The sequence below is a fragment of the Erpetoichthys calabaricus genome, chromosome 2 (genome assembly GCF_900747795.2).
Source record: "Erpetoichthys calabaricus chromosome 2, fErpCal1.3, whole genome shotgun sequence".
Lineage (NCBI taxonomy): Eukaryota > Metazoa > Chordata > Cladistia > Polypteriformes > Polypteridae > Erpetoichthys > Erpetoichthys calabaricus.
The window spans coordinates 350,143,713-350,165,974 of NC_041395.2; the positions used below are offsets into that span (position 1 = coordinate 350,143,713).

The following is a 22,262-nucleotide window of genomic DNA, read 5'->3' on the forward strand; positions in this document are numbered from 1 at the left end:
CTTGGAGTAAAAGGCCAATTCATCACACAGGCAAACTGACGTGGCTTAACACCATAACTGAAAGGCGCCCCTCCTGTACCTGCAATGAAGCAGTGGTCTTGGATGTCAGTGCAGTTTATCGTGCTCTGACATGCCCCGCTGTTTCCAACACAGCACACTAATCCATTTGGCCCACTGGATACGTTAACTAAAAAAAAACAAAAAAAAAAGAAGGTATTTTGTCATCAGAGAGTTAAAATAAAAAGGCATATAGTAAGGAAACAGAAGACAACTGTGATAAACCAAACGACTGGGAGGAAGTGGACAACTCATAACTGACATAGAGCTCTGCTCATCCCTACATGTGAACATGAGATTGAAGACTTCTGACCAGTTCTCTCTGTCCTCCACTTTAAATGGGGTACCACAGTCTGGGCACCATGTACTGTCATCCACCGACAAGGATTAACAAACAGTGTTTGTAGTGGAACAACGAGGTTCCAGCCCTCTGGTGCTCTTCTGCATCATCATGGGGTGGCAGCTCCATGTCCTTGATGGCTTTGACTCTAGAGTTAAGGTTTCCCTCACTGATGTGATCTAATGTGTGATTTTCTCTTCTCTGAATGGTCAGAAAGACTTTATGTCCCCCTGTCCCTACATAATTATTCTTACCTTGCTGGGTGTTACAAAGATCTGAGGTGCAACACTGAGAAATCCAAGAGAATGTCCCAAGTCCGTAGTTAATGGAGCCGCTCATGTTGCAGTTCTGTGATATTACACAGCCAAAACTGAATGACGACTGGGTAAATCCATCTGTAAAACAAAAAGAGCCGAGACCTTCGGGTCAAATAGTATTTTTTGGTTCATATGACATCAATGGATATCCAAAATCTGGGTATACGTGGAGCTGCACAGAAATTTTGCTGGATATCAGAGGTTTTGCCCTTACTTTTTACATTTAGGCAGTCAGAAAAAAGTTTTTCACGTTTGAGAGTTATTATATATTAGTTATAATCATTTCACTTATTCATTCAAGTTGCTTTTGGGTGAAACTTCTTTGTCTAAATTGATTCTGAGCCACTAAACCTGATGACCTGATGACAGCCAGTCAGCTGCTGTCCAGTTCATCTTCATGGGAGTATTTTTTACATGTTAAATAGGAAGTGTAAGTCTAAATGTCATATATCACAAATGTGGTGACAAAGAAGTTCAGAGTATAGGAGCGCTTTGGGTCAATGGCGGATGAAGGGAGCAACAGCTCCCTGTACTTGGTGTGGTGTCCACCATGAGGAGCAGGACACAGCTCATCTGATGAGCGTAGGACTACATGACTACAGCAACGAGATGTGCCTAAAGATGAGTCCCAATTGGAATGTCACAATACTTACAGTTTGATTGTGATGACAGAACTGAGCCACATGATGACCCCACTGGACTGCAGGTACTGAAACTGTTAGTGCAGGGCATCCAAGAATATGGAGAGAAACAGTTATTGCAAATTATGGTGTTATCTGAAAAAACAAAAGAATATTAACATAATGTAAGAGCCTGAAAATCCCATAATCCAATTCTATTTCAGCAGCATTGAGTGTGAGGTGGACCCTGGGCCAGAGCAAGGTGCCAGTGCACAATGAGGCCCACTCACACACACACCAATGCAGGACCAATGCAGAGCCACCAGTTCACCTAACCTACAGGTCTTTGGGGTGTGAGAGGGAACTGGAGCACAAAGACAAAGCCCCACAGACATGGGGAAAAGCAGCAGACGCTGCACATCTGGGATTCGTACTTAGGACACTGGTGCTAATATCCATCTGCTCTAATAAGAGATAAATTATAACACGATTGTAGGCCACATACATCCTGCTTTGGTGAAAACAGATGGCATGGGTGACTTTACCTTTTTCTATTATAAAAGGCTTGAGTTCATTTCTTTGGTGCTTTTCTTACATGTTGTTCTGCCAGAATGTGAGAGGCAGAAAATGATTTAAAAATACCACTGTCTGAAGGATAGCCTGCTTAACTCATCAGCATGGCAGCAATTGCTCACAGAATACCATAAAATGCTTGTTTCCCTTGCCTAGTCTTTTTAATTCCCCCTGTTCCATAGAATTTGCTCCATTATTCTTATCCATAGGTGTACAACACTGACTGCTAAAGGGGAGACACAACTTGTGCAACATGTTCACTTGCCTACTCATTTCTAAGAAGCATTTCCCAATGAGCAGACAATTAACAATGGTGGTGGAGTCATTGCTCCCATTCAGGGTGGTTTGCATCTGTGTCTGCACTGCTCTTTGGAGTCATCCGTCCCTCTACTGCACAAAGCTTATGTTGGAGCTATTCAAGCCCAGTTTGTAAATGGTTATCAATACACAAATCAACATGGCTACCTGATATCATTCTTCTGAGTTGTATACATTTTACTTACTTGGTTTATTGCACAAGCTCCCCTGGCAGCAATTGATCTGTGAAACACCAAAAATTGGTATGATGAGATTTGCATTTGTTGAGTTCTCACAGAGGTTGTTTGAAATACATCCCTGGTAGTAATTATTCCATCCATTATCTGTAAATTCAAGCAAAGATATTCAACAAGCATGCAAATTGTGAATTTCCCATTGGGATTAATAAAGTATCTATCTATCTATCTATCTATCTATCTATCTATCTATCTATCTATCTATCTATCTATCTATCTATCTATCTATCTATCTATCTATCTATCTATCTATCTATCTATCTATCTATCTATCTATCTATCTATCTATCTATCTATCTATCTATCTATTGTTTAACAGGAGAGCATAGCACATTCTGCACAAGTGACTGAGAGAGTTTAACAGCAACACGGGGCTGAGAGTGGCACCAACATTAGCAACCGAGATAGAAGGAGCTCACAAAGGTCAGACAGGAGGCCAACAAACCTGCACGTCAACTTGCGACAGTACTTGATCCGTACTGAAAAGCTGTGAATGGCACAGTTCTTTGAGGTGGTAAAGTTAAGGATGGCCAGGAAATGTCTTAATAGAGCTGAAGACGTTAAGGTGGCAGCACACAGTTCCCTGTGGTATAGCAGGTACCATTGCGATAGTGCCATCTTATACTGTATAAGTAAATATGTGCTCAGGCTTATGAGGGGTGTTGGTATTTGTGATAGCCTGGCGGAGCAACTCCAGGATGTGAATTGGGGTGATTGGCTGAGAGTGTATTCAAGTGCAACACGCAGTTCAGTTGATTGCCTCCGTAGCTCTCTGGAGGTTTTAATCAGTGCCAGCAAGCCTGCATCCTTTGAAAAGTGTGTCAAGAAGCCTGAGCAGGAAACAGGAGGATGAAATCAAAAAAGATCAGAATGAAGAGTGAAAGCTGTGAGAGAAATAATGCAGCATTGGGGCATTTGAGCCAGTGTGATGGAGGGGAGGCAGAGTGGTTGGTAGCCCCGCAGAGGAGTGAACCATCAGCACTCCAGCGATACATCGTCCTCCGCTGATAATTGTGGAGGATTGGAGTACAATGAAGTTGTCCCTTCCAGGGATCCTGTAGACACCAAGGCAGGCATGGTGGAAGACAGAAGGACAGCCAGTTCTGAGTGGTTTGGCAGATGGCAAGAGGGGCAGCCAGGACAGAAGCCAGAAGTTGGAATCATAGCTACTGGCGTCTCCACTGGCTGAGTGGTCTGCAGGGTGAGCTGGGGAGATGAAGTGGAGAAGATGCATTTGGCTTGAGGAGGTGATGAATGAAAGGACCTGATGACTTCATGGTTTTATTTTGGTTTTTATTACCTTGATTATTTATCACATTAATTTTAAACTGACTTAAAAGCACCTACTTTTATGAATTACCTATTGACCACACTACACAGTTGCACTTTGTTTGAATTTTGCTTGAGGAATAAAAGCAATAATGCATTTTGTACCACCTCTTGATCATTTGTGTCCTCACTTGCCCAGGTTCAAGTGCTGCCAAAGTATGTGGAGCCAATCTGGACCATCACACTGTGACAGAAGAGAGCATGATGACCTTTTTAAAGAAGGGAGTCTGAGAGAATAGGACCTTCATGGTCCACTAAAGGAAAGTATCTGGAGCTTACAGAATGTTTCAATTAAGGACAAACAGAAAGTACTTCAAGTGAATTAAAAATAACTGAAGACAAACAGGAAGATGACAGAATATGTGATGTTTAATGCTGACCAGGATTCAGATGTTAAGCTACTGTAAGGAGTAGATCAAATAAAATATCTAGGATCAGTTGAAGCCCAAGATGGAGAATTAGTTGCAGAGATAATCCACAGAGTGCAGTGAGGATGGAACACCTGGGAGAAGGTATCAAGAGTCTTATGCAATTGAAGAATTTAGGCAATGCTTAAAGGTAAGGTTTTTATCACAAGCTGTGTTGCATAAAGAAGAGACATGAACAGTGAAGAGAGTGCAGGATAAAAAATTGGATGTGGCAGAAATGAGAATGTTGAGATGGACATGAGGAGTTACAAAGAGGGACAGAATAACAAATGAGACAATCAGAGGTACAACAAAAATTGAAGAGTCATCTAAGAAAGTACAGGAAAGTAGGTTGATGTGGTATGGGATTGGGATGAGGAGTGAAAATGACTTTGTGGGAAAAAAGTGATGGAAACGGAAGTACAGGGGGAGAGAATATGAGGGAGACCAAAGTGGAGTCAATGGATAGAGTCAAAGGGCTTGACTGAGAAGGAGGTTTGGGAATGAGCTGTATGGAGATGGTTGATCAGGCATATCAACCACAAGAAGGAGGAGAAGGAGAAGGAGAATAATTTACTTTAAGTGAAATATCTCAACGTCTCTGGTGGTGGTGCCTAAAGTGCTACTTTATACTCACATGCTGTGAAGCAGCGATCCTGCATTCCAGTACAGCTGAGAACCTGTTGGCAGTTGCCATACATCCCTGTACAGCACACCAGTCCATTCAGTTCAGCCGATGTATTGACTGAGAGTAAAATCAAGAAGCATTTGGTGAAACGTTAAGTGGACAAGTAAAGCATTCAGCATTCATCTACAGTGGATTTTTTAAAATAAATATTTATATGGTAGTGCTCTAAAAAAATCAAACCTTTGCAGCATGTATTTGCATGTTGAGCTTAGTTTGCTTGGGTCTCTGTGTGACACTCAACTTTTGACCTTAATCTGTTTGACTTTATCTTGCCTGTCACCTTCCAAAATGGTGTCACAACAAAATTAGACGCTAAGGGGTTTCCAAAAATGATCTGAAAAGACCTTTGGAAACGTTCAGTTGGATTCAGTGCTCAGAATCCCACATCTAAATGTGAGAAAGTTTACCATTAAATGATTACAGCCTACGTCTGTTTAAAGGATGGCTTTATTCCAACATTTCTCCACCATTCTTACCCGTTTCAGTGTTGCACAGGTCTGTGTTACAGCACTTGGAGATCCACGTGCTGCTCCCATATCCATAGTTTATGGAGCCACTTGTGTTACAGATGTCCGGAGTTGCACAGGACCTCTGAAAGGTTGTTTGTGAGTACCAATACCAGCCTACAGAAGGACAGAATGAACATCTCATTAAGGACTTTGAAAGGCCTCTCTGCACTGCTCAGTGACTGTTTTGGAAATCCTACAAATACAATTGTGATGATTCCATTTTCCTTCATATTGATGTAGACATTAAGATTTTCAAATCCTAACCTAGATAAAGTATTTTACTTACTTGAGGCAGGTCTTAACATGGTCGCACAGGCCAAAAAAGAAGAATTGCATGGTGTAATGCTGCTTATGCACTGATTCCAGGAGTATGGAGAGAGACAAGAGTTACACAGCAAAGAGGAATCTGAAAAGAAAAAGAGGAAGGCAATGCATAAAGATGGATGTGCAGCGATGGACTTGACAGATAACCATTTATTGGCCCACATGACCTTAGTGCTGAACAGGTCTGGTTGGTATTTCAAGTCATTCTGCCTTTTTTATAAGCATACCACAATTCTTTGTTAGACTCATTTCTGAACTTTAATTAATTATGAACTATATTCAAGTAACTGCTCGTTACTTACTGGGTTTATTGCAGAGGACACCTTGACAGCAGGTAATCTGGGAACTAAAAGTAATGTTGAGTGCGTTTGAACTTCCAGGATTGTCACAGACACTTGTTGATGCGCAGCCCTGGTAGGTTGTGTATCCATCAACTGAGAAAAATAACCAAAAGGAAGTCATTAACTTCAGTAATTAAATAAACACCAGAGAAAGTTCTTTAGTAGGAAGACATTTGCATAAATAAAGTTATTTAGCAAAGGTTGTCACAAAAAAAAGACAAAATTCTGTTGCTCCCAATTAAATTAACAATATGCACAAGTTGCCACCATTTAACTTTTAGTATGCAAGTAATGGCATAAGAACCTCAATTGACTGTAGACCCAGTTTGCAACACCGCCTCACTGTGGGCAAGATGGCTTTTTATGGCTGACATTTGCAGGCCTCCCAACAAGAAGTGAACAGAAAAAGCAGATCACAATCTAGCCTTATCTATATATAAATATATCTATATAAATGAACTTCCCGTGAGTCATGTAAGAAACAGTTTCTAATCATGATGGCGCTATTCATTTGGTAGAAAAATTTAAGACACAAGAGGCATAAAATAGTTCCATGATGGATCTTGAAAGCAGGTGACTGAACAGAAGCAGTGAAGGAGTGAACTCAATCAGCCATGAAGACTTGCACTCCAATGAACAACTCGGTGCCTTTGCTAGACAGCTTTGGTTATGTAGCAGTGCACTGCAGTGTGGTGACCGCAATGTCAGTATCTTTAACAGAGGTACCAACATGACCCCAGGTAGGTGATGCGGGTCATCTCATTTAGGAGGCGACTAAGTAGACTGACTGCTGCACACCTATCATAGTCGTGTCTTCCCTGTGACTGGCATCATCAAAGTTTACAGGATGGCTTGGGCTGAGCCCTCATTCGCACTTTGGTATCATTACCAAACTCTTTTCTGTCTTTTAATGAAGGGCTCGTGTTCAGTGAGGTCCCCATCAGATGATCAAGCAATGGAACTCCTTCCTGTTTAACAGACTTATTATTACGAGAATTCTTCATTTTAATTAGCAGTAAGCAACAGCATGTAGAACATGTGAAAATTAATACAATGTTTCATGCATACACATCAGAGGGTCACCTTTCAGGCTTATCTGAGGTACATAATACCCACCAATGCCGAGAAGATGCCCAGTGGGGGCAACTGACTTTGCCCCTTCCAATCTGTGACTATGAGACCTGGATGTCCCTGGAAGGAAGTGTCCCATTTGGACCTGAACTTGTCTGAAAACAGAGTTCCAAAACCAAGTCCCGCTTTACTGAGCCTCTGATTTGTTGATGCCAAGAGGACTGTATTCTTTCAGTTGGTTTTAGTTTTCTGTTTTGCTACCACTAGTTCTTGTTTTTTTCAACCTGAATGAACATCGGAGTAAATGGAGTGATATGAATGACACTTTGCAGAAGTCACTCTGTCTTTGCTCATCATGATCAACCACTAAACAAACAGAACTGAAGAAAAAAAGTCACATCTGCCCTTTTCAAATCTACGTAATCCACTTCAAGGCTATCCTTGCATCACTGAGGACAAGGCAGGGACCAACAATGGACTGGACATCAGGTCATCACAAAGCCCATTTGAAGTCACCTTCTACCTGAGAGAGAACAGACAGACTTGAAATAAACACCAGCATGGCATGGAATTTGAACCCAGGACACTGGATCTGTTAGGGAGGAGTGTTCAGCAGTGCCCCGTTGTGCCATTCAAATGATAATCAGAACAAATTCAATAACTGATTCAGTCCAAGTCCTTTTAAAGTCCTGGTGTCTAGTTCTGATCTACTGACCTGCAGTAAAGCAGTGGTCCTCTATGCCCACACAATTCACCACCTGCTGACAAGTCCCATTGATCCCAGCACAGCACAGTAAGCCATTGGCGACTGTCATCGTGTTATCTGTAACTAAAAAGCAAAGAAACATTAGAGAACAACACAGTGTGAGCCTCATGTCATTGTGCTTTCCTCAGTTCTTGTTATGGCCCATTTTTAGTCAGGATCCACAGACTCTGAATCTTTTAATCTGATTTTTCTTACATGTTTTGGACAAGATATTCATTCACCGTTGTGCCCTTGTACCAAACTGTATGAAAACATGTTTTTTCAAAAGTGCTATGCAGGCTGTTCATCCCACTGAGCGTAGACATTCTTGTTCATGCAGTATTTTTAAAATAAAATTCATTCATGATGTGAAGGTGTGAGTGGCACTATGGGGTAAATGGCAGATACGTTAAGGAAGCACTTCATATGACACAGGATTGTTAGCCAGTCGGGATCTTATGGTTTAAGAGACAAGAGGCCATCATAGTGGATAACAAACAAACAAACTAATTTTTAAATATACGTCTTCTGTATATTTTAACAATGAATGTGCTTTCTGTACTGGAATTTCAGTTTATCAAACTGAATCTAATTAACTTTGGTAGAGCCTGCAACTGGACCTTTCAGTGGAATTGAAAAGCAGCCTTGGAATGAGCGACTTCTTGTGTATATCAGTGAGTGAGTGTGACTGGGAGAAATGCACTGCTGATTTGGTGTTCCAGTTGTCACTTGTAAGCAATTCCAGTATCAGACGCTGTAATCCCACACTCTTTAGTATTCTTTCTTACTGTTTTTTGTGTTGCACAAGTCAGAGTCGCAGCATTGGGTGATCTGTGCGTTGCTCCCATATCCGTAGTTAATGGAGGCGCTCGTGTTGCAGACAGCTGAATCCACGCAGCCCAAGCGTAACACTGCAGACAAAAGAGGAGGGAGACAGAAAGAGAGATGACATGTAGAGCACATGGTAACATGGGAGCGAACAAAACTAATGGCTCGTCATAGGCGTGCATAGAGTGGATTCAGGGCAAAGTCAGACCCCTTCACTTTGTGCAGACTTTCTTGTGTTGTAGATTTTATTTGAAATTGATAAATGAGCTATTTGTGCCCATCAGTCTACACTCAATGATCCATAATGACAAAATGGAAACATGTTTTTAGAAAGATTTGTAAATTTGTTAAAAATTAAAAACTGAAATCTCTCCTTTTAAATGTATTTAGACCCTTGGTTCAGTATTTGGTAGGAGCCCCTTTGGCAGCTACAAGTCTTTTCAGCCAGTTACCTGATGTCCTCATCATTGGACCAGGAATGTCACAGGACAGTCACCATCACGAACAGAATGAGAGTGAAAGGTCAGTCTGTACTCACTTGTGTTGGACTCAATGATTGCTGCACATGAGGAATTCAGACCACCACACTGAGAAATGCTGTTGCCACACTGGCCTCCAGAGTAGGATGTCCAGCAGAAATTGCAGATTAAACCTTTGTCTAGAACGGAGAAGAAAAATGTCTTGAGTACTTCATCATTTTACATGTTAAACATTACACCCCACGCCGAATCAGTCCAAAGCCTGCAACAGAGGACACAGGAATGCCTAGCATGTCTTCATATGATGCACAGACACGTGGCTCCATACAGACAGGTGTGTCAGCACAGTTTTGGTCCTCCATGATCTGATGGTGCCCATTAATTGTAGAAAGCAAAACCCCACACTAAGACTGCCTGGAACAGTTTAGAAGTGAAAAATTGACAAATCTGCATTCAGGGAACACATTGAAATATTTGGAGTTAAAAACAACCTCAAGGCAACATGACATTCATAATAAAAATGAAAAAAACTTTTAAAAGACTTGTATTTGTACATTATAAAACCATCTGTGTAGGTCTCTGAATTGTGTGTGTCGAATTTTCTCTTCTTTAATAGCATTTCAGGAGTTACATTCAATAAGTCCACCAAATTTAGAATGACAAAGTGATAACAACTCTGGACAAGCACCCAGAAGAAAATTCCAAAAGGGCCATAAGCCATTGCTTTGTGGACCCTGAAACGTAAGCAAGCAGCTCAAAGGACCAAACTGAGACATGAGAGACATGAACAAGCTGGTCTGGTCATTACAAGATGTTCTACCACAATGGGCAGTAGCAAGGGGATAATGTGCGAGGTTACTACAGTTACAGTTACACTTCCACCAGCATCTTGTCTTCTGCTTCTGGATATTTTTTGTTTATAAATTCGTATAATTAAATATTATTAGCTTAGTTTCTGGTTTTGTCCTGACTGAATGTTATTAGATTAATATGGTATAATTTAGTTATTATTTTTCAATGTTGTATTATATTGAGATTATATCTTTGCTTTTTTGTCCTGTCTTATGTATGTGGAGCTTGAGGAGGCAGGGCCACCTTATTATGCCGTCAGGGTACTGGCCATCCCCAGCAGTAGTTAAGCCAAAGTGACCGATGAATGAGAATCTTCGGGTTTGCATTCCTGGCTTTGATTTCTTAGTTTCTGATTTGATTCTCAATTCTCTTTGGGTTGACCCCTGGCTCTGGTTTAAGGTACTGGTTTTGGTCTAATAATCTATTACGTCTTGCATGAAGAAGGGGCCTGAGTTGCCTCAAAAGCATGCATACTGTAATCTTAGTTAGCCAATAAAAGGTGTCATTTTGCTTGACTTTTCACTACATGCTAATTTAAAGAAACTCTGTTTTTGTTTGACGTGAGACAAGAAGTTTATGGTCCATACTCCTGTTTTCTGGAAATGTTTATATTTTGTGACTTTAAAATCCCATTTTGGTGATGTGTAGGCTGAAAGCCTGTCATTAGATTTTGGGACTAGGCTGCTTGAAAGTGATGCCTGCTTAGTAGGCCCAGTTCAGGTTTTTAGTTTATTTGAGATTTTGTGTCAGGAACCACAACAGCTACAGTATGGGGTCCATAAAGACATTTCCAGCCTTGTCTTCTGTCATAACCCAAGTAGGGTTAGAAGGTTTCCTGTGACACTCCAGTGTGATGGCAGAGAAAAGCTTCAGCAGATGTGCCGTCCATTAATTGAGTTATTAATTAACAATTCAGTGGTGGTGTAAGTGTAGGGTTAGATTTTCTCCAACATCTTCAGTCATTTTCCAGCAGGATTGTTACCTATTACCTTCACTTTCAGTGTGTAATGATTCTTTGTGCATTTATTATTATTGTTGGGATTATTATAATTATTTTGATTTATTTTGTTATTCAATACAAAGTTTGTGACTTGGTTATATTTTTGGTCATCATCATGATTGCTGCCATTTTGTTTATATGTCAAGGTGTCAGCAGCCACTTTGGGCCTAGCAATGCATTCCATTGCTATCATGTGACTCTAGAAATTTGTGTGTCATGACACAAAAACCCATAACGTACACAATTCTGGATTTCAAACCAAAACATTTTTTAAAGTAATAGGAGTTTGTATTATAAAACAACTTAGAGCAAAAAAATCTTTTCATTTGTTCTTAGGCTCAAGTCCCATGTTTTTCCTCTGACTGAGATGTTTTGCCTCAGTAGCGCACAGAGCTCCTCATTGCTCTGCCTTTCACACTTCAATGACGCTTGTGTCCTTGTGTCTCCAATATTATATAATATTTTTATTAATATATTATCTATGACTATTGTCACACCAAAGGGCCTCTGTGTCCTGTCACTATTGAGGGAGTGAATGTGAAGGTTGTGCACTGAAACAAGTAGTTGGGGGTTCACAATAATGGCAGTTTGGACTGGTCTCAGAGTAGACTCTTTTTCCTTAGGAGACTGCGTTCCTGGCTAATGACATCCTTCATATCTTCTACAACTCTGTGAATGCCAATGTGTTGTGCTGGGCTGGTAACATAGGACTACCGAATCAACAAGTTAATTAAAAGGACACACTCTGGACCCCGAAGGGAGTAGCAAAGGTGAGGATTAAAATCAAAACTGAGTGCCGTTATGAACAATACTGCACATCCTCTCTATGACACAATAACACTGGGGACTTTCAACTAATGCATCATTCAACAGAAGTATATCAAGAAACACAACTGGGGATCCTTTATACCAATAGCAATATGCCAGTATAGTACCTTATTGTTACTGGGACTGTCAAATCAGAAGTGTTTATCCTTTTTAATTTTCTTTCTTTTAAGATATTCTGTTGTGTATATATTTTTGTTTGTCTACTTAGTTATGCATTAATTTATTTAAGGAACTTCTGTAAAAAGCTAAAATTTCTCCCTGTGCGCAAATAAAGTTCATTCTGTCTATCTGTGATTGTCATATAAGAAATGTCTGCAGTATGAATGCTTGGCCAATTCCGTTCACTATTGTCAAAGGCACGTGGTGACCTGGGTGTACTTACAGAGTCTGTTGCAGAAATTTCCTTGACAACAGCTGATCGTTGTGCCAAGATAATAAAGTTGAAGTAAGGCTGAAGCACCAGCTGGATTGTCACATACACTTTGTGAAGCGCATCCCTGGTAAGAGCTTGAGATGCCATCTGATAAGAAACATTAAGAATTGTGTTTCATATCTGAGCAATCAATAAAGGGTTAAAAATACTCAAGGCAGGATGACTAAAAATGAAACATACATAAAGAAAGGCATTACATCATAAGACAAGCCAAACGGCAGCCACATAAACATGAACTGCCTTCACTAAAATTTAGTCTAAACTGATTTTTCAAATATAACATAAAAATAAATTAAAAAACAGAAACACAAGAAGTTCTTTATAGTTAACATCTCTTTACACACAATGTCAGCATGTCCACAAACCTGATGTGTAGCAGTAGTCCTGATTGCTGGTGCAGGTCACCACGTTCTGGCAGGTGCTGCCTCCTCCATAACAACACAGCAGGCCATTTGGGTCACTGGAGGCATTCAGTGTAACTGCAGCAAGAGACAGACAGACAGAGGTCTATCGATAAAACATTGGCATCTTGGACCAAGTGAACATCTTCCTTATAAAGCTTAGCTTCACACTTTTCAGAGCGACATCTCATGTGCTTGCTAAATGATTAATGAGATTGTGCTGAAGGTATTTTGATTAAATCCTCAACTCTAATCCTGGCCTTTAAATATCATTTAAAACAATGAAGCAGGCCAAACAATTCTGGTCAAGTCACATGTAACCAACAGGAAATGAAGCACTGGAAACTTGCTGCCATTGGTCTTAATAAACTGTGACTTCACCAGCTGCTCTCATCACAAGGTGGCTGCATTCTGTTTCTGTGGCTTTGAGAAGTGGTCTTGGGAAACGGGATTTAGTGCCAGTAAACTTGTCATCTGACTGAATGATTTTTCTTATTTCCTTCTCATTATTGTTTATGACCCCTTATTCTTCTTTGGTCATTGGGATCTTCAAAGGGAAATGTGTCAAATAAGTCTCTGAGATATAATGATGGCTGGCATGGTCAGCCTTACCTTGCTTGGTTTATATGAATAAATAACAAACAAAGCATCCTAATGTAGAGATTAGAAGATCCTTGTCCATGCATGATGGAAAGAAGCTGCTCCAGGTATCCATACCATCCCAGTTTCATTCGGGGACCTCAGGTCTTTCAGTATGGACCAGGTGCTCTGTCTATTCAGGTACCAACAAATTGTCCGCAGCCCCTGCAATATTCTGATGACCAAAATGATGACCGGCAACCTGAAGGCTAGAATGTTACTGCAACCTGGAAGGGTGAGTTGTTTTTATTGTGTAAAAAGCAAAGTGATTGACTGAATGAATGGCGGAGGTTCATTACAAAGAAAATCAAAGAAACTATAAACACATTTAGAATTAAATGTAGTTAATTTTTAATATTTTTGCACATGTCCTTCTCATTTTTTTATTTATATTTGTTTTACTGTTTTAACTCATCTGCCTTTCCAGATGACTTTTTTTTTACCTTGAATTGGTGGAGATTTGACCTGGCCAGCCATGTTGTTTGCAGTAGGTATGCCTGTTGCTGGTCACGTGAGGCGAAGATCACATGATGTACCAAGTCATCACAATCTGCCTCTATAAAATGCTGGCACCCAGCAGTGTGTATCCAAGCACTGGAGTAATTTTAAAATAAACTTGATACATTACTGATAGTTAGGGGAAAGAGAAACAAGCTAGTGTGCGGACCTTTAGTTTTACCACAACTTTTGTATAGCATTTTGGATTTGATCTTTTAGGAATAGGAATTTGCCATTTTCTTCATCTCCCTCCTTTTCCAAATTGTATTTTTCTGAAGTCTAAAATTCCATTCTTGCCATTTTCTTAGTGGTCATATTAAAATCACTTCTAGAAATGTTTTTTCATCCCAAAGATACCAGAATACAAAGTATGTTTGTTGTAGCAGAAACACACTACACAAAGAAGGCACTTGGAGACTTCAGGGTGTGCAGGCAGAATGGCATTACAAAAAGTACAAAACCATCTCAATTCAGTGAAATGAGCCTCAAATTTATTCCAATTCTTATCACAAAATTTTCCCCCTTCACACCGTTTCTCATTATCTGCCTTACAGGGTTTCTCATGATAATGACCTCGCTCAGCACCTTCTCTCATAACAATCACCAGGGGCCTCATGTATAACGCCGTGCGTAGAACTCACACTATAACATGGCGTAAGCACAAAAGCGGGATTGTGCGTACGCACAGAAAAATCCAGATGCAGGAATCTGTGCGCACGCATACTTTCACGTTCTTCTACTACATAAATCCCGATTTGCGTGAAAAGTAACGCACGTGCACGCGCCTTCTGTCCCGCCCCAACTCCTCCCAGAATTACGCCTCTTTGAATATGCAAATCAATATAAATAGCCTTCTGTGAAAAGACAATGGGAAAAGCACGGGAGAAAATATAAGAATTTCAGCGAATACCAAGTGGAGGCAGAGGAAAAACGTACTATTTGTTGGTTTAAACAGTGGTATAATCAACAAAAGGAAGCTGATCGAGTGACAGAGTGTCGGAGAAACTCGAAGGCTCAACTTCACAAAGTCGCACAGTGCCCGAAATAAAAAAGAAATCACATATCAAAGTCGCCGTGAAAAAGCGAGTCGTAGCCCACCGTCTGAGTGTCATATGAAAGCTTATTAGGGTACAGACAAAAAAAAGGCACACAGTGGGGAAAAAAGCACGAAATGTCAACTTTAATCTCGAAATTTCCACTTTAATCACGTAGTTTATTTTGCCATTAAAGTAGAACATCATAAACTTCATCTTAAAATCGTTTAATTTACTAGTTTCTCAAATCCCATTGTAACTAAAGTGGCATGTTAAATGCTTTGTTCTGTATTTGATCTTCTATGTGCTCTATGTGTATGAATCACTACCTGCTTTTTAAACGGGCTTTCTCTTTCTCCGACAGGACACATAATCAATTACATTCGTGATATTACAGCTCTCTGAATAATTAAAATACTGAGATGTATACGTGATATCTTTTTCATGATGATAGGAATGAAAGCATGTTATTAAACATGGGAACACGGTGGCGCAGTGCTTGTTCATGTCTCACGCAAGAGGCTTGCTGCACCATGTGCGACCTTCGATTAAATAATTTATTACAGAAGTACTGTCTCTTTCAAACGTACTAACCTCCAATTCCGGTCCTTACTTTTCTTTCTCCAAATACCCAATCGCCACACAATCAGCTATGTAATAGACGTGAAGCCATCTGTAAGCTTAGAACTTCGATTCTTCAAAACTTTTAAGGAACATTGAAATATCTTAGTAGTACGTGTTTAATTATTCTATCCGTCTATCTTTCCAGTGTCGCGTCAGCACCAATAAGAATACAGCGCAAGGCAGGAACAATTACTGAACTAGCTAGCGCTGCGGCACCGTGTCCTCATATGTTTAATTATTAACAATACAGATTATTTAAATAAAGTTAAAGTTTTATCTGTATAATATAATCAACATGTTTTGCTGCATTTCGTCTTAGAAATGAATACCGTCATCACATGTAAATACGCGCTTTATAAAGTGGCGCAGGTTATGCAATAGTATAACTGTAGTGCAAGTTTACAGTGAGGTGATTGTACTTATGAGTACAAACAGTTCTACAAGGAGCACTTGATGGACTGATTTAGTGTGTTTAGAGTTCTTGGGATGAAACTGTGTCTAAACCGCGAAGTCCGTACAGGGACTAAAGCGTTTGCTGTGGCTCAGGCAGCATCTGCTTCATGCTGTGAACCGATAATTCTCTTTCCAATCAGCTGCTGCTGTGATTTCCCACTCAGATACAGTGATATAAATACTCCGAATGGTGCAGTGAGAGTAATGTGGAAAAAGATGATCTGCCGTGGCTACCCTTAACGGGATCAGCTGAAAGAAGATGCAGTGAGAGCTACAACGCTAAAGCAGTTATGGTATTTGGAATACTATGGCTATTCCCTGGACCATTATATTGCTACAGGTTAATTACAATCAGATGCATTACACTAATAAACAATATGCAGTTAATTTCAGTGTATTTATAAAGCCGCGCCAGGAATGTGGATTTAAGAAAGAAAGGGTGATCACACAGGAACAGTAGCACTGCTTTGACACTGGGTGCCGCCAGTCTGCAAAACCGGGCGGATAAATTGCGTACGCCAAGGAATGAGTTACCGTGGAAATGTGCGTGGCTTTACGCCAAGTTTAGGTTTTATACATCGCGATTTGAGCGTAGAAAGGTTCGTACGCAACATTTCTGTGCGTACGCACCGTTTATACATGAGGCCCCTGGTGTTGCAGACTTTCTTAATCCAATTTACTCTCCCAGTCCGTCTTCTCATTACAATTTGCCCTTCACAGGCCACACCTGTTCAGAGTAGCAGCGAGCGGAAGCACAGAGCAGCGGCGTCTGCCACAGGCACGTAGCCCTTCGCAAACACCCGAGTAAGTTCAACTGAAGTAAAGCTGACAGCTGACCAGGTGAAATAACTGGCAGTGAGAAATCAAAGTCTATTGCTTTTTAAGGTCATGCCATAGCATCTCAATTGGATTCAGGTCAGGACTTTGACTAGGCCACTCCAAAGTCTTCATTTTGGTTTTTTTCAGCCATTCAGAGGTGGATTTGCTGGTGTGTTTTGGGTCATTGTCCTGTTGCAGCACCCAAGATCGCTTCAGCTTGAGTTGACGAACAGATGGCCGGACATTCTCCTTCAGGATTTTTTGGTAGACAGTAGAATTCATGGTTCCATCTATCACAGCAAGCTTTCCAGGTCCTGAAGCAGCAAAACAACCCCAGACCATCACACTATCACCACCATATTTTACTGTTGGTATGATGTTCTTTTTCTGAAATGCTGTGTTCCTTTTACGCCAGATGTAACGGGACATTTGCCTTCCAAAAAGTTCAACTTTTGACTCATCAGTCCACAAGGTATTTCCCCAAAAGTCTTGGCAATCATTGAGATGTTTCTTAGCAAAATTGAGACGAGCCCTAATTTTCTTTTTGCTTAACAGTGGTATGCGTCTTGGAAATCTGCCATGCAGGCCGTTTTTGCCCAGTCTCTTTCTTATGGTGGAGTCGTGAACACTGACCTTAATTGAGGCAAGTGAGGCCTGCAGTTCTTTAGACGTTGTCCTGGGGTCTTTTGTGACCTCTCGGATGAGTCGTCTCTGCGCTCTTGGGGTAATTTTGGTCGGCCGGCCACTCCTGGGAAGGTTCACCACTGTTCCATGTTTTTGCCATTTGTGGATAATGGCTCTCACTGTGGTTCGCTGGAGTCCCAAAGCTTTAGAAATGGCTTTATAACCTTAACCAGACTGATAGATCTCAATTACTTCTGTTCTCATTTGTTCCTGAATTTCTTTGGATCTTGGCATGATGTCTAGCTTTTGAGGTGCTTTTGGTCTACTTCTCTGTGTCAGGCAGCTCCTATTTAAGTGATTTCTTGATTGAAACAGGTGTGGCAGTAATCAGGCCTGGGGGTGGCTACGGAAATTGAACTCGGGTGTGATACACCACAGTTAGGTTATTTTTTTAACAAGGGGGCAATTACTTTTTCACACAGGGCCATGTAGGTTTGGATTTTTTTTCTCCCTAAATAATAAACACCATCATTTAAAAACTGCATTTTGTGTTTACTTGTGTTATATTTGACTAATGGTTAAATGTGTTTGATGATCAGAAACATTTTGTGTGACAAACATGCAAAAGAATAAGAAATCAGGAAGGGGGCAAATAGTTTTTCACACCACTGTATTTGCTCGTCTTAGTCTTTCTCTTCGAGAATTTTTTTACGCTCATTTTCCCGTTCTTCTATAGATGTATTTGGTCTTCTGAGTCTTTCTCTTTTAGTTTTTTTCTGACGGTCATTTTCTTTTTCTTCAATTGATCTATTTGGTCGTATTTTTCTTTGTATTTCAGCGTTTCTTTTGTTGATATTTACTTGCTGAGCTGACCATTCCTCCAGGAGATGTTTCTTATTTAGGATTTGATTGTCTGTGTCTTTTGTCCTATTTGACGTGTCATTTTTTTTGGGTGGCATGTTGTTAGTAGATAGTCACAGTAATATAGGCTTGTACGTCCATAATATTTTCTGTTACAGTAATACTGGCTTGTATGTGGCTGTAACATGCGTCACTGTATTGTGTGCCTTTAATTTTCTCTTGCAGTACGTATTTTATGTGCGCAAAAATAAATCTACTTTTAAAAGTCATCCTATTGTAATATCATGAAAATTCGTATATTTAAGAAAACCCCTTCAACAACTGACACTTTACACTTTACCGGGCCAAGGTTCTTAATCGCAAATCTGACATCCTCAGAGTGAATACTTGCAAAACAACAAACACTCATCCCACCTCTTTGGGGAAGCTTGTCTCCGCGTCTCAGTACCCGATTGGATTTTTCGTGCCTAATGTTTCAGGTCTTACCTCATTTACCGAAATCCGATTGGATCGGCCGCACGATATTTAATAGGTCCCGCCCTCTCTGTCTTGTATGACGTGTCAGGCGGCCTTTGAAGCATCTGCTGTGCAGCATCGCTCCATGCCCCGTGCATGCGCACTTCACCAGAAGACTCACATGGACACATGGACGCACATAGGGGTTTTATTAAAGAGGATTGCATTCCCTTCACTGCTGGCTAGAAACCTGGTGTGCAAATAAAGCATAGCATTTGTGAACATTTGGGATGATTTTTGGGAAAGGCCTGGATTTTTCAAAAGAGATGGTCTTCATCCTAACTGGAGGGGATCTTATGTATTATCCCAAAATATGGCAGCAAAACTGCCTGGCTGACTGATTAGAGCACCATCCAGGCCGCAGTCATGTGATCTTAAATCACAGGCTGTTGTTTATCTCACCTGTTACTATCCTGAAGCTGTTACCCATAATTCCTGTTGTGATTATGTCTTGATGCAAACCTTAAATTACTTGATAACCAAAAAATAAGGTGTATAATTAGACCAAGGTAAAAAACCAGACCCTGCACCTGGGGCATCTGTAATAGAAATTTACTTCAAATTAAAACAAAATATATATCACCAGTTCAGAAAGACGTATGCAGTTTTAAATGTTGCTTATTGAACATTCGCTCCCTTGGCAGTAAAGCTGTTTTGGTAAATCTGATCTGTATCTTCTCACTGAAACCTGGCTTAGTAAATGTGACACTGTTCCCCTAGCTAAGGCGTCACCAGATGGATACTCGTTCCTTCATAAGTCTAGAGATTCTGGTCGAGGAGGAGGCCTTGGAATAATTCATTGTAACAAAATGCAAATCATGTCTAAAATTGAGGCGACTTTACATCCTTTGAGGCATTCATTTTAAATATTAAAACAGATTCTGACACAATTATAGTGCTAGTCTAAAGACCACAAGGGGCCATATTCATTGTTCATGACTGAATTTAGCAACCTTCTATCTGATTTGGCTATAAATTATGATCACATAGTACTGATGGGGGATTTTAATGTACACATTGATGTGGAAACTGACACTTTTAGCAAATGTTTTACTTATTTGTTAAATTCAGTAGGATTTTGTCAGATTGTCAAAGGTCCAACTCATAATCATAACCACACATTAGATTTAATTATAACTTACAAAGTTGGAATTCAAAATTTAAATATTACTCCATTAAATGAAGTTATTTCCAATCACTACTTAATTACATTTGATTTAGCCCTGCCCTTGCCAACACACTCACAGATTAAAACAAAGAGAGTGCGACAGAATACTATTCTACAATAATAGATAGCAATAATGAAAATTCTCGGGTACTGTTTAGAGCAGTGGCTAAATTAACAAATGGGAATTCAGATCTACAGTGCAAAATACCAACAGATATTAGCAGTACAGACTTTATTAACTTTTTCAATGAGAAAATTAAAAATATAAGATCCCAGATCTCAGCATGTCAGTACAAACCGCATACTAGCTTAGCAGACCCTGCCTCACATTGCATTCAGCACTTTAGTAAATTTAATCCTGTAACAGAGCAGTCTTAACTTTAATTTCTAAAATGAAACCCATTACTTGTTCCCTAGATCCAGTGCCAACAAAACTAGCAAAAAGTGCAATGAATGTTCTTGCAGCGCCTATTCTAAACATTATCAATAGTTCATTATTGCATGGCACAGTCCCTGATGCACTGAAAGTCAGTCATTAAACCATTACTTAAAAAGTCAGACCTAGACCCACACATAATAAATATAATTTTAGGCCTATTTCAAATTTTCCCTTTCTCTCTAAAATACTAGAAAAAGTAGTCACCAATCAGCTTCAGTCACACCTTACGCATTAAAATTTATTTGAGAAATTCCAGTCTGGTTTCCGCACTGGTCATAGTACAGAAACGGCACTAATGTGGGTTGTAAATGACATTCTTATATCCTGTGGTGAAGGAAAGTCCAATGTAATTATGTTGTTAGACTTAAGTACAGCATTTGACACCACTGACCATTTGATTTTACTGCGCAGGCTAGAAGATTATGTTGGGCTTACAGGCACTGTGCTCGATTGGTTTAGTTCAAATTTATCAAATCGATTCCAATATGTAAAGAAATGTGCTGACGGAACTCCATCATTATACACAGAAGTGAGATATGGTGTCCCACAGGGCTCAGTACTGGGACCTTTACTGTTTTAACTTTACAGGCTTCCACTGGGATCTCTCATTAGGAAACCTAATGTTAATTTTCACTTGTATTCAGATGACACCCAGTTATACCTTTCATTTAGATCAAATGAAGTTTCTCCGATGTCTTTAATTAGTTGTGTTAGTGAATTAAAGGAGTGGATGAATGGGAGGAAACCGGAGTGCCCGGAGGAAACCCACGCAGACACGGGGAGAACATGCAAACTCCACGCAGGGAGGACCCGGGAAGCGAACCCAGGTCCCCAGGTCTCCCAACTGCGAGGCAGCAGCGCTACAGAGTTCAAAGAAGACAACACACAATCTAATGCATGTCTGGATACATTACAGATACCACAAATAGATACTTTTAGTGCAGAGGAATTGGATAAACATCAGAATTACTAGATGCTATAAAGTCACCTCAGAGTGGGAAAGCAGCAGGCCCTGATGGCTACCCTGTTGAATTTTATAAGATTCTCCACTCAGCTAGCTCCCCTCTTATTAGCAACATTTACAGAAGCTAGAGACAATCAAATTCAACCTCAAACTTTTCGCCAAGCATTAATCACCATCTTTCCTAAACAAAATAAGGACTTATTACAATGTGCATCATACAGACCAATTTCACTTCTGAATAACAATGCTAAGATACTCTCCAAGGTCCTAGCTAGAAGGATGGAGAAAGTGCTGCCTTCAATAATATCACAAGATCAAACTGGATTTATTAAAGGCCGTCACTTAGCTTCCAATCTCCGACGACTGTTTAATGTAATATATTCACCTGCAAAGTCAAACATCCCAGAGATATTATTATCGTTGGATGCAGAAAAAGAATTTGACATGATTGAATGGAACTACCTTTTCACTACATTAGAGAAATTTGGGTTTGGCCCGAACATTTGTGCATGGATCAAACTACTGTATACCAATCCAGAAGCTTCAGTTTGTATTAACAACATTTGTTCAGAATACTTTAAACTAGAATGTGGTACCAGAAAAGGATGCCTCTTGTCACCACTGCTATTTGCAATCACCATTGAACCACTGGCAGTTCACTGTTGAAATGCTTATCAGATAAAGGGGATTATCAGTCAATGACTTGAACAGAAAATTTCTCTATATGCAGATGATATGGTTTTGTATATATCAGACCCAAAAAATACTGTGCCTGCAGTCTTAACAGCACTTACAGAATTTCAAAAGATCTCTGGTCTCAAAATTAATTTGAATAAAAGTATACTCTTTCCAGTGAATTCTCAAGCATACAATATTAGATTGGACACCTTCACTTTTATCAACGCAAATCAGTTTAAATACCGAGGG

At 40.1% G+C, this 22,262-nt stretch overlaps 1 protein-coding gene across 1 annotated transcript in view; it reads right to left on the reverse strand.

Moving 5' to 3' along the window:
* LOC114645658 (uncharacterized) overlaps positions 1 to 22,262 on the reverse strand; it is a 154,232-nt gene that overhangs the window by 97,863 nt on the left and 34,107 nt on the right. Inside the window, exons 8-20 of the mRNA XM_051922626.1 lie at positions 12,661 to 12,774; positions 12,245 to 12,382; positions 9,242 to 9,361; positions 8,664 to 8,786; positions 7,846 to 7,959; positions 6,021 to 6,152; positions 5,681 to 5,800; positions 5,362 to 5,508; positions 4,835 to 4,942; positions 2,411 to 2,548; positions 1,368 to 1,490; positions 652 to 792; positions 80 to 187 (exon numbers count right to left, since the gene is read on the reverse strand). Coding sequence (XP_051778586.1) covers positions 80 to 187; positions 652 to 792; positions 1,368 to 1,490; positions 2,411 to 2,548; positions 4,835 to 4,942; positions 5,362 to 5,508; positions 5,681 to 5,800; positions 6,021 to 6,152; positions 7,846 to 7,959; positions 8,664 to 8,786; positions 9,242 to 9,361; positions 12,245 to 12,382; positions 12,661 to 12,774 — 1,626 coding nt within the window. The remainder of the gene's footprint in view (positions 1 to 79; positions 188 to 651; positions 793 to 1,367; positions 1,491 to 2,410; positions 2,549 to 4,834; positions 4,943 to 5,361; positions 5,509 to 5,680; positions 5,801 to 6,020; positions 6,153 to 7,845; positions 7,960 to 8,663; positions 8,787 to 9,241; positions 9,362 to 12,244; positions 12,383 to 12,660; positions 12,775 to 22,262) is intronic.